Raw genomic sequence first — 12688 nt, forward strand, 5'->3', positions numbered from 1 at the left:
CATCTTTGAGAATCAGATCTTAGGAACTTCAAGATTATGTACTGAGAATGAAGACTTTGTAGCAGAACAGAGAAATATTGAAGCGCATCTAAGTAAAAGATCTTATAAAAGAAAGAATTTAAGACTGAAGCATGATCTACAGGAATTAAGGAGAGGAAAGGGACGTCCCTACTTCTCTGAACCTACATCGAGTCATCATGAGAGTCTGGATTTTAAAACTCAATCACAGCAACTTAAATGTTTGTTAACATACACTGCTGATAATAAACAAGTATGTGAAGTTATTAGGAAGTTTTGGCCAGTATTGACAACTGATGACAAAATAAAAGACATCGTAGGGGAACAGCCCAGATTCCTATATAAGAATAAGAAGAATTTGAAACGTCTCATTTGCAACAAAGATGGTTTTGAAAGAAATAGACCCAATTCTAACAGAAAGGGCACTTTCAAATGCCTGAGATGCAAAGCTTGCAACTCCATTGACAGCTCTAATACTTTTGTACATCCATACTCCAGGCAACAGTACAATTTTAATGTTTATGCTGATTGTACTAGTTCCCACATTATATACTTAGCGACTTGCTGCCAATGTAGTGCTTTCTATGTTGGCAAAACAGATCAATGTCTTAAGGAACGTATACTTAGACATTTAAGGGACATCAAACAGAAAGATCCCAATAATGCCTTAGCAGCCCATATAGTACAGTATCCTTCTCATCACTGTGTATTTAAGGCCATAGAGGCAGTCTGTCAGACCACAAGAGGAGGCAATGTTCATAATCGCACAGAGTTAAGGGAAACATGCTGGATAATTAATTTAAGAGCAAACAGATTACCAGGCTTGAATACCATTGTGCCATTAAAGCCTGCGCTTAGGAATAGAAGGAATACGATCAGCAAGCTTACCTGAATGTTGCTTCATTCATATAATGTATTCACATACATAGCTACTAGTTTTCTCATATACAATCTCATAGTAAAAAGAAGTACTGCACCTTTAATTATAATGAAGGAAATTATACCTCTTTGCTAGCTGGCCTCCTTTTGGTTTGCAACAAGGGCGTCGAAATAAAGTTCCCCTGCACGCAGGAAGTTGCACGGCAAATACAAGTAGCATAAAAAGTAATAATAACCAGCAACAAGTAGACTGTGGAAAATGATAAAGTTTATTAAGACTTCATTCGACAGTCTTAAGTCTTTTTTACATTCATCCTTGTGTCTTTTCATTACACTGAAGAAGGCCAGGTTAAACCCAGGCCGAAACCGGTCTATCAAATGAAGTCTTAATAAACTTTATCATTTTCCACAGTCTACTTGTTGCTGGCTGCTATTACTTTTTTTTGCAACAAGGGCGTGTCACAGATGAATGGCTGTGATGCCTTATAAATACAAAAGCTGAACAGTCCTTTTTTACGATCTGAGGAAGGCATATTTGCCGAAAGCGCTTATCGGAAGATTGAGGACTGCTTGTTTTATGTTATATTCTTTTTTTATTAAAGTTTTGATTTTGTTATCAAGTTTTACTGCCGTGGTGGACAACAGGAGTTTTTAGTAGTGTTTGCCTTTTCTTTTCCTTGTTGTTGTCCTTTACAGTGTAAGAAAGTTTTTTACCTACCAACTAAAATATTTTTGTGAATTTCTGAAAAAGCCAGACTAAAAATCACTAAAGAAACTAAGAAATTTCCATTATTTGTCAATATTTCTATTAATTTGACCAACACTGTACATTCCTGCTGCTTCTTCTGTCCATGGAATATATGAGATGAACATGCGTGATAGGTAAGGAAGTGTGTGTGTGTGTGTGTGTGTGTGTGTGTGTGTGTGTGTGTGTGTGTGTGTGTGTGTGTGTGTGTGTGTGTGTGTGTGTGTAAAATGTCCTTGTTAGCGATGGCAAGTTAGTTAATTTGCTCAGGCTCAAACGCTATACCTTGGTTACAGGAGACAAGAGCCTGAATCTTATACACCAACTTCTAGACTGCTCAAAGAATATGTGTTTCAGTGCATTTTCAAGGATTTGAGTGTCAATGCATTTGTTTCATTTCATTTTCAAGGAATTGAATTTCATTGCATTTTCAAGGAATTGTGAATCAAGGACGTGTGAGTTTCAGTGTATTTTGAAGGAACTGTGAGCTTTAGTGGAAGAGAACTTTACTGCTGTTCATGCTAGTTTTGTTTTCAATGCGCCACTGTTTTGTTTTACAGAGCTGCACCATACCTCAAAAGCAAAGCTAGAAGATCACTAACAACAGCATACCTTCTCCAAACACTTCTTTATGTTTCTGTCATTTTCACAAGCATAAACACAAACCAAAAAAAAAAAAAACGTTCAGACTGTTACAACAAAGTTGTATGCTTTGCTGCTTACCACCCCTCTTATTCTCATCACTGCTTAGCACTTAAGCAACTAAAATGGCTTGAACTCCCTGTTCACTTCAACATCACTCAGCTGCTGATGCCCATACCTTAATTTCCAAAGCACACAGCTGCCCAGCTCTAAAATCTATCCTGCAAAAGTATATACCAATCAGGAACCTACGCTCTAGTACAAATAATCTGTATCTTTAAATATCAAAACATGACTGGAGATTATCTTTACTCTAACTATGTTGCCAAACTATGGAACTCAGTACCCATACAAGTCAAATGGATAGAAAGCCCTTCAGACTTCAAAATGCTAGTCAAGAACCACTTAATAAAGTCCTGGCTCTGTTCCTGCCATACCCCAGACTAACTACTCCTCTGTCCCTTACTCCAGCCTCATTACCTTCTGTCCTTTCCTCATATCTATCTTGCTATTCCTCCTCTAACTAAACACTTTTTCCCTACCAAACAAACTGAACTATAGTGTTTTCTCTTTCCTCCTCTTAACAAACTTGTATGTTAGCCTCTGCTGTCTCTGTAATCTCTCTAGCCTCTCCTCATCATTCTGTTCTTCTCCAGCTTCACATGTGCTACACCCCTCCTCTCTGCACATCCCCTTCCCCACTGCAACGTACTTTTATTTCCTAGCATATCTTCCAGTCCTAATTTAAATCTCTTAAGTGAAACGAACCTACTATATCTGACTAAAACATTATACAATGTATGACTATAAATTAGACTGTTTTAAAAATGTATACTTTTGTTACATTCAATGACATCAATGTGAATTTATATGTCCCTTTATGTTTTTTATATCTATTTCAAAAGTGAAGACATCACAACTATGTCTCTCTTGGAAATTAATCTCTTAAGTCCAGAAATGTTCTATCTTCATATACAAATCTTTCTGATCTTGGAGCTTTTCTCCCCAGGCCACTACTGAAAATGGGATTTTTTTGCCAGTTGGAGACTCCTGGTAAACAAATGCAAATAAATAAATAAAAATAAATGTAGGATCTAGGTTAGTTGTGGAATTATAACTATGTGAATGTTAGAACTTTTCAAAATGGCATTCACACAAACTATAAAAATGTTTTTTTTTGTAGATGGAAACCCCTTCCCCAAACAGGAAGCCATATGTAGCCTTATAGTTAATGAAAATAACTCTAAGGTTGCTACTGCCAGGTGTAGTGTGGGATTCCCTTTTGAGTAACCTTTCATCTTTTGGATGAGATGTTAAACTGAGATCCCATCTCCCTGTGGCAGAGTGGATGCAAAAGATCCCATGGCAGTCCTTTAAAAGAATAGGACAGTTTTTCCAGGTTTTCAGGCCATCTGTCCTGTACACACTATGAATACCATCTTGGGTCCCACCTGAAAATGTGTCTTGCCTAGTGTTATTGACCCAGGTGACAAAAGAAATAAAACATGCTGTCTGACAATAATTTGAACAATTGTGCATTATAATCCTGTAAATGATCACTGAACAGATAATTTACTCTGAGACTGTTTAAAACAGAGATTATACAAATAAAGGTGCTGCTTCCTTCCTTCCTCACTGTACTCCCAAATACAGAAAAAATGCACATACATTTTTATTTTTTCTGTGACCTTTATTTTCTTTTTTTAGGAAAACAACATGCGTTCCTCCAACTTTTTTATTTTTTCTGTGACCTTTATTTTCTTTTTTTAGGAAAACAACATGCGTTCCTCCAGCCAGATGAAAGCAGTGCTGCAAGATTGGTGGAGTCCTTCCCAGGTAACAGTTTGAGTCTGATCTTAACAAATTACTTGTCAGTTTGGCAGTTATTTATCATGTGTAAAAGATAGTTTAATGTTTCTCTTCAGAACATTATAATAAACCTATAATCCTGGAGGACAAATAACTCTTAAAACAGAATATCAAAAATGCATTTAAAGTTAAGATGGATGTAGCTGCATTTTTGTAAGTCTTGAAATCAAATGTTGTTGTTGTTGTTTGTCTTTCAGCTTTTCCCGGTTAGGGTTTGCCACAGCGGAACTCCGATCCACTAATGATTGGCAGTTGTTTTTTTTCTTGTGTCGAGTTGCCAGCCCGACGCCCAACCTTCAACGAAGGCACGGCCATTCAACGCATGTCTTTCGACCGCCCAGTCGACCGTGTGGAAGACATGCAGACTCCACACAGAAGGCACTCCCAACTCAAGCCGAGAATCGAACGGGAGAACCTTTTGCTGTGAAGCAACAATGATAACACTGCACCACCGTGGAAGTAAGTCTTGAAATCAAATGTAGTTCACTTAATTAAGAATGTATGGTGATAGATATTAAAAGCAGCATTAGAATGGAGTTGGTGGAAGTTCAATTAATGGTTAACAAGAAACTAGCACTTACATTTTCTGTAGGGTAATGGGTGTACTGGGTGAGTCCACTGGTTCTTACCTTCTAACAGATTTAAAATTTCACACAGTAAATTGTAACATTTCAGTTTACTTACCAGTTGAACTACATTGGTCCAACCATTTTTTTCTGAAGACATTTTCTGTATAAGACCACCACTGGCATGTATCTCTATCGGTTCTTCTCAGCATTTTCTCTAGGACAGCAATCACTTCAGCTGTATGTTAGATATTTCACTGACTATCAATGAATCTTCATAATTTCAGTTGTAAAGGCTATGTTCTCAACCTCTGAAGAAGTCAAGAAATATACTTGTGGTTTATTGCTTCTGCAAACTTTAATTTACAATACTTTTTCTGTCTGGATCTAGACCGTGGTACTTGTAGTGTATGTGTTGAATTTAATGTTGTTGATGTTGTTGTGTCTTTCGGCTTATCCCAGTTAGGGGTTGCCACAGCGGAACTCCAGTCTGCTAATGTTTGGTAGTGGATTTTTACGTGCCGAGTTACCAGCCCTGACGCACAACCTTCACCAAAGGCACGCCCATTCACGCATGCCTCCACACAGAAAACGCTCTAGCTGAGAATCGAACGGGACAACGTCTTGCTGTGAGGTGACAACACTACCGTAATGGAGTTACAAAATTAAGAAGACTAAAGACTAAACCATGGTACATCTGGAAATCCTCGGTCTCTGTATGGGTTATGTTAATTAACAGTTTCAAGTAGCAGAGAGGTACATAAATTGACTTAGAATGCAGTGATTTGGCATGATGTAACCTGGGAGAACTAAAAGGGAAGAAAGTAAGATGATGGTGAAATAGAATGAACTGGGAGACAGGGAAACTGGAATGATGAATGTTTAGCAGAGGCCTGGATCTCCTGGTATGCATGAAACAGTGGTGATGATGAAAACTGTCTTTTAAGATGTAAAATAGACCTGTGGAAGTGTGTTTACGAGAGTCAGGATGCAGCTGCCTCAGTATATTCTTGAGGGAGAGGTGTGTGATTTGAAGATGGTAGATGCTGTAATCCCATCTGCAGACACTACTGAGGAACTGCAAATGGAGAATGCTGAGTTGAAGGAGAAACATAACCTGTTGAATGAGGTAAAGATTCTGAAAAAGAAGCAAGTGCAGACCTCTCAACCGTACCAAATTTCTAGGTAAATACCGGTTTTGAGGGCAAAATATTGGGGGGCCATGAATTCCCGCATGGCCCCTTTAATTTCCGATTTTCTTTTCTTTTTTTTTTTTCTCCTGACGTCATCAACAGAGTGTGCGTGATGATGTCAGCTTTGTTCCCCGGCTCAGGTTTCCTTGTTTAACGGCTGGTTTGTTTTCCCATTTTACTTATTTAACATTTGACTCTGTCTGCAGCTATGCAGTATGCATGGATGGCTCGGCTTCGGCTCCTCCAGGTAAAAAACAGCTTTTGCCTTAAAGCAGGAGAAACTGTACTTCAGGAGTATGTAAACTGTGTTTTTATTTGAACGGCAGCACTCTTGCTAACAAATCTGTGCACTTCTAGACTAGTGTGCTTAGTTCTGAACTGGGCAGTTTTGTTATTATTGGTTCATGCATTTTGTTTCATTGCCTACAGTACAGCCTACTGGAAAAATAATAAATTTAACATGCGCTCTGTCTAACAAGTGTGTTGTATTATACAAGGAATATCATTTAATAAAGTCAGGAAGGTGTAAGAAAGAAAAGAAAACATGTATGGTTCTTGAAGGTTTTTTTTATTTAATGTCATTTGTACTGACTGAGTCTGTGCATGCTGTTTGCTTCGTTCATGTCCAGCTGTGCTTTCATTAACTTATATGAGATCAATAAAATCTTTTTGAATGGAGAAAGGAGGACTACATAATAGCCTAAAGATAACCATAGTCAAAGCTCTGTGCATGTATGTCGCTGTAGCAGGGGAACCGTTATTTAAAAAGAATAAAACTAGCGAGGGCCAGTAGTTTGACTGGAATATAAGGTAATCGAATTGATATATCTTCCATTGCCACAATTTAAGTCTGTGTCCTTTCTTGCACCACCACTTGTAAACAAAGAAACATGTGCCGTTTAGTGTTGTATTTGTAAACATTAATGAAACTATAAGTCACTACATGCATTGAGCGTTGTGTACATTCCATTTCTGTTGATGTCCATTAAGTTTGTTATTCTCTTTACTGCTGTTCTTATGAAGCTAGGTTTTTAGACATTTGACCAGCAGATTACTTATGAAGAACTTATTAGATTTGCACTTTAGATCTAATAGTTTCTTTTACAGCTGATGGTCTGCATTCCATATTCAAGTGTCTTTCAAACTTAATTGTTTCCAAAACCAAGTAAAATCTTTAAGCTGCAGATTTTATTCCTGATATATAACTGGTATGCAACATTCAAAAATATAGTTACAGCATATTACTTTAATACTATTATTTTATTTGCCAACTCTTGTATCAAACACATATTAAGAAGTTTTCATTTCTAGTCTGTTGATTTGCAGCTTACAGCTGCTTGCAGTTCATGTTCCAGTGTATTGAAGAATAGTTTATGATATAATTCACGTTTGTGAACTTTATGGATTTACTTTTATAACATTTGAAAAAATTGTTCATGATATTTAAGCCTTCTATCATTTACTTTTGAAGTTTTTTTAAGTGAACTAGGCTATGTATTTTAGCATTTTTTAACTTCTGAAGTAAGACGTCCATTTGTGCAGTTGTACCGTAGGGAAATGGCTGTGTAGCAACACACAATATATGTATATAGTTGTGTGTTACATATATATTGTGGACGATTAGTGCAGCTTTGCATTTTATTATATACAGATGCAAATTAGACAGATTTTTCCAATCAAAACAGAATCTTTTGGTTAATTAAATGTACAGCAAGTAACTTTGGTTCAGTCTTAATTGCTGGGGAGCAGTGTGTTTTGGTTTCTGTCTATCTCTCTCTCTCTCTCAGTCTCTCATTCTGGATTCCTCTGGCAGGAATGATTTCCATCTTCTTCTCCTCCATAGTCTTTCATCACCATATTTGATCCTGTTTCCCAGAACTCAAGTTCTAGACTCCCAGTCACTTTCCACAAAGGGCATATTTTCTCTTATTGGGCTTTCCTCAGCCTTCACATTTTGCATCCAATAACTTATTAAAGAAACCTGCTCTTACTATCACAGCCAGGTAGCTATCTGGACTTAAAACAACAGGTAGGCTTGGCAAAACACTTACTTGATTTAATTAAACATTGCTCTGTTTACAATGCATTCTGTATATAACATTATAATCATTATTTATATTATTAGTTATATATGTTGACAGTATTTGCATCACTGTTTACAAATATCAGTCATACTCTTCAGTTTGGTGAGAGACACAGCACTATGATACAGAAGAGTCCCACCTCCTTTTTGATGCTGTATTTATAGTGTGGGTGTGGAAGTAGACTTTTATAATGGAAATGTTCTGAACTGGGCAGTTTTGTTATTATTGGTTCATGCATTTTGTTTCATTGCCTACAGTACAGCCTACTGGAAAAATAATACATTTAAAATGCGCTCTGTCTAACAAGTGTGTTGTATTATACAAGAAATATCATTTAATAAAGTCAGGAAGGTGTAAGAAAGAAAAGAAAACATATATGGTTCTTGTTTTGTGCACAAGGGGCCAATGATTTTAAAACAGCCCAAAGGTAATCTTTATCCACCACTGGTCAGATGCATTTTCTTTGGATGTGGTGTGGGTTTCAGTGCTGTTTCAATGAATGTGAGTTTCAAGGGCAGAGAAGTTTTAATGCCAAGCCTATTTTCATTGTGAGACAGTATTGCTTTGTTTACCAGATGTCTATTAGTGTTTCTGCATTGTTGTGCTGTAAAATGTAAAAATAAAATCCAAATAATCATTATAGAAGTAAAGCAGTATGCACACATTCATGTTTATGGTAAATGGGGTGAAATAGCCAGGTAATGGGACATTGGGATGGCTGCAGGGGGACTCTGGTGCCATATTTTGGTTGTCTGTTCTTCAGTTTGCGTTTGGAGGTTGATATCCCACAATTCCATTGGAGTGGGTGGGGTTACATAATTATGTATGCAAATTAGATGTTAATAAGCGTACAGATTTGTACCTATTTTTCATGGGCCCTGTCCAGATTTTTGATGTTTCCAGGTTGAGAGGTATGAGCAAGTGGCTGTGGAATGTTGAGCCCATAGAAGTAAAATTAATGAGGTACCTGGGGTCGAGAAAGAATAGTGCATTCTGAGTATGTTCAAGATAAATTAACTAACTAAACTAGGTTACGTTGTACACAGAGTAACATGCAGATGAAAACAGACAGATTGTGGATGCCAGCTCATTGTGAAAGAAATGACACACATTCTGGTGAAATATGAGACATAAAAAGAAAGACCAAATTCTGTATTTGTCATGGGGGCAAGGAAAACTGTATGAAGTGGAAAAAGAAGGTTTTCATTGATTATCATTACTGACATCACGATAGAAAGTAAATGGCACAATGAGGTTGTGAGGGAGTGCAGATTGCAGTAACTTAATTTTTGTTTGTCTTATCTGGGAGGATTTTCGTGACATTCTCAAATGGCTTTAAAATGTTTGTAGAACTAGAGCCAGTTATGTGAGCTATATGTGAGAGTAAGGTTAATAGAGTTATGGCATGAAACAAACTGAAGCAGTTTCAAAGATCAGTTCAAGTAGCAGACTTGGAAACATTTACAGCTCTTATGCAGCCAAAGCAAAATGTGATGAGTAGGCAAGCATGAAGGAAAAGAAAATGAATCATTGTAACGAATTTAAGTGAACTTTGCTTTCCTTTATTAAAGATTATGTGCAATAAATTTAACTAAGTAAACAAAATTGCATTTTTGTTGTTCTGATCACTTATCCATGCAAACGAACATGTTTTTCTAAGGAGATGCAGAGGAGAACTCCTTTGACAGTAATTTTGCCTCCTTCTTGGAGATAACTACCATATACATCCATGTAGTGCTCATTAAGCCTAAGCATGATTTCAAAACAGGCTGTACATCACCATTTGCCATGAAGTCTTTATGGTTTACTTGCGTATACAGAGATCCATGTTAAACCATTTCTGCGGATGACATCCATATTGCATAAACAGGAATAGACAAGTACAAGAAGATTAACGGCATCTTAAAATAATTCTGAACCTTAGGATTTTCATTCAGCATGCGGTCTAGTCAAGTGTGATAAAATGTCAGTTTGGAGAATCAGTGGTTCAGCGGACTATGGGTTTTATTCCAACCCTCACATGCTTGGGTTAATTTTTCAGTACTGCTACTGCAGGGCAGCATGGGGGGGGGGGGGGTTGCACTCCTCTTAGTGTGTTGTCCTTTGGATGAGATGTTAAACAGAATCCCATCTGCCTGAGTTGATGGTAATGCAGGAGGATGTAGAAGAGGTACTTATCAGTATGAGTATTGAAAAAAAAATGAAAACTACATTTTATCCTACACCCTTTCAAGCATAACCAAAATTTTATGTTCTTCTGAATTTGCAACAAATCCTATGTTTTGTTATATAGTAATTAGCTACAGCTTGCTTTCCAAAGAAACACCAGGGAAAATGTTTTTGTTATGTAGTACATGGAATGCAGTGATTACACTCTACAACACAGAGAAAGGCAAATCAGTTTAGCGCCAGAGTGGTATGATACCTGGCCTTAACAAATGTTAAGCACCCCCTGCTTAAATTATTCAGTTTGGGTCTCAGGCTAGACAGTAAAATCTGCAAGTACTGACCAGCAAAGACAGTAGCAGAATAAAACAATTGGCTCTGCCTGCTTGCTGTCCATACTGATAAGGTATCCTTTCCTCTTACAAACTTAGAAGATAGCTAGAATAACAGGATGTGTGCTTGCCTGCATTCTCTCTGAAGGATACGAACTCTGAAACAAAAATATATGTCAGAATTCAGTGACCTCAATCCTCCATGAATTACCTGAAAACCATGAACTTTGTGAGGAATAGAAGAAGGAACAAATTAGGCAAAAATATGGACAGTTAGAGGGATGGAAGGTGAGTGTAAATGTAAGGGACTGTGTTACACTGCCTTTCTGACAGTGCTTGCTAAGTGGCTAAGTGCTTTACAGCTTTGAAAACTGGCAAAACACGTAACATTTTTCTTTCTCTTTTTCCTGTTACTAGTAGAACATTGAACAGATAAAGCTACTAACAATTATGATCGGGTCTCCAATCATAGCCTAAAGTATGTGTTCACGAGATGGATGAAAAGATTCAACTCTCGAGACTCTCTCTCAAAGTGAATTTCTTAGCATGCGTGTCTTGAACACATAATAATAAATCGGTTATGACCGGTGACATAATCGTAATCCTGTATATATAAGTCACCAGAGCTTGCTTATCAAAGAAACCCACAACAAACAAAATCTTTCTATATATCATTTTAAGTACAGATGCAGTAGTACATGCAAATTCACCATATACAGTCACATTCACAGTTGTATGCAAAGCTTTCAGACAATTACATAACTGAATACCATGATTCCAGAATTTTTAACTCCAAGGACAGTGTAAAAAATGAAACCTAGTTTATTCAGCCAAACATTTTCAGACTCTCTTTTTTATTCTGTTTATAGTTTAACTAACTTTTAAAAGATGACTTATTTCACTTGAGTCTCCATAGGAATAACATTGTCCTAGATAACACACCAGTTAATGACACAGTCATTTTTAGAAGAATATGAACAAGAGGTCTTCATTTTTACTCAGTCTCCATTCTAAATGATTATCTGCCTCAGTCAAAATAGCAGTATAACTTCTTCCACCTCCCTTTGGTATATTATTTTCCAAACACCTGCAACAATTGGAGAGAACCCAAAGGTTCCTTACAAAGAAAATTCAGGGTCTTCAATATCTGCCTTATGTGGACAGAATGAAATCATTGTCACTTTATTCTGTGTCATACAGACTGCTCAGAGACGATCTGTTCCTTGCATATAAAGTAATCACTGACCCAGCTTTAATGGAAATGCTGCACATTCTCAAGTCTAATGGTACATGAGTCACTCACTCAAAGGATCTTAACCTGGTATGTGACATCAACAGAACTTGCTGGAGAGACAGATTTGTCTCACAGAGGTTGCCTCACCTTTGGAAAAAGCTAACTGTGCATGTTAAACAAAGCCCCTTGCTGGCCCTATTTAAGAGTAATTTGAACAATTGGATAGGTAATCAGAAATTCACCCCCAGGGTTCCACCCGTGTCCCTCTTGGATAGGGGCAATAGTTGCTAATTTTAGTGTCTTCTTAATCCAGACACCCTTGGAAACACGAGCTGAACTGTCGAACTTGTGTAGGCTTGTAAGGGCCCTGAGGCTGTTAGACTATGAAGCAAGTGTGGCAGTTCTCTCAGGATGCTGGACATCACTGGCAGTCATTATCTGAGCAGCAGAAGCTGCTATTGCCGTCTCCTAGCTAGAAGTAGAAAGTTTTTTCTGATGTATTTTATGGAAAACCATTTTCTATGCTTTCAGCTCAAGGAAATGCAGTAGCATCACTTGGTTCATCCTCAGAAAGCATAGTATGAGGGTAGCTTTATCCAAATCACAATATGTTAAATGAGTTCACTTGAATTTGACTAGTTTGTGATTCAGTTAAATGTAGTGATAATGAAGAAACTATTTCTGTATCAACAGCACTAATACCAACCCTAGCTCATAAGACACAGTCCATCTTTTCAACTTCTGTGGTCAGAAAAAGGCTCATTCAAACTCTGTACTCCAGTTGTTCACTCCTCCTGGTCTTCCTCATTGCCTGCTTCCTAGCATCTTCCTCTGACCCAGTCCACAGGAAAATAGTAAAGAAGGTTCCTTGGTTCCTTGTGCCTTGGCCAAATTTTCCCTGATCAGTAAAAATGCCCCTTCAGGTCTCCCAGGAAAACTGGCTTAATGGGACTAACCTAA

General features: G+C 37.5%; 1 protein-coding gene across 1 annotated transcript in view; it reads left to right on the top strand.

The window, feature by feature from the left end:
- MORN1 (MORN repeat containing 1) overlaps positions 1-12688 on the top strand; it is a 3597386-nt gene that overhangs the window by 2061388 nt on the left and 1523310 nt on the right. The window contains exon 11 of the mRNA XM_044063000.1: positions 4055-4120. Coding sequence (XP_043918935.1) covers positions 4055-4120 — 66 coding nt within the window. The remainder of the gene's footprint in view (positions 1-4054; positions 4121-12688) is intronic.

The sequence above is a fragment of the Protopterus annectens genome, chromosome 2.part1 (assembly GCF_019279795.1).
Source record: "Protopterus annectens isolate FY-2018-M chromosome 2.part1, PAN1.0, whole genome shotgun sequence".
Lineage (NCBI taxonomy): Eukaryota > Metazoa > Chordata > Ceratodontiformes > Protopteridae > Protopterus > Protopterus annectens.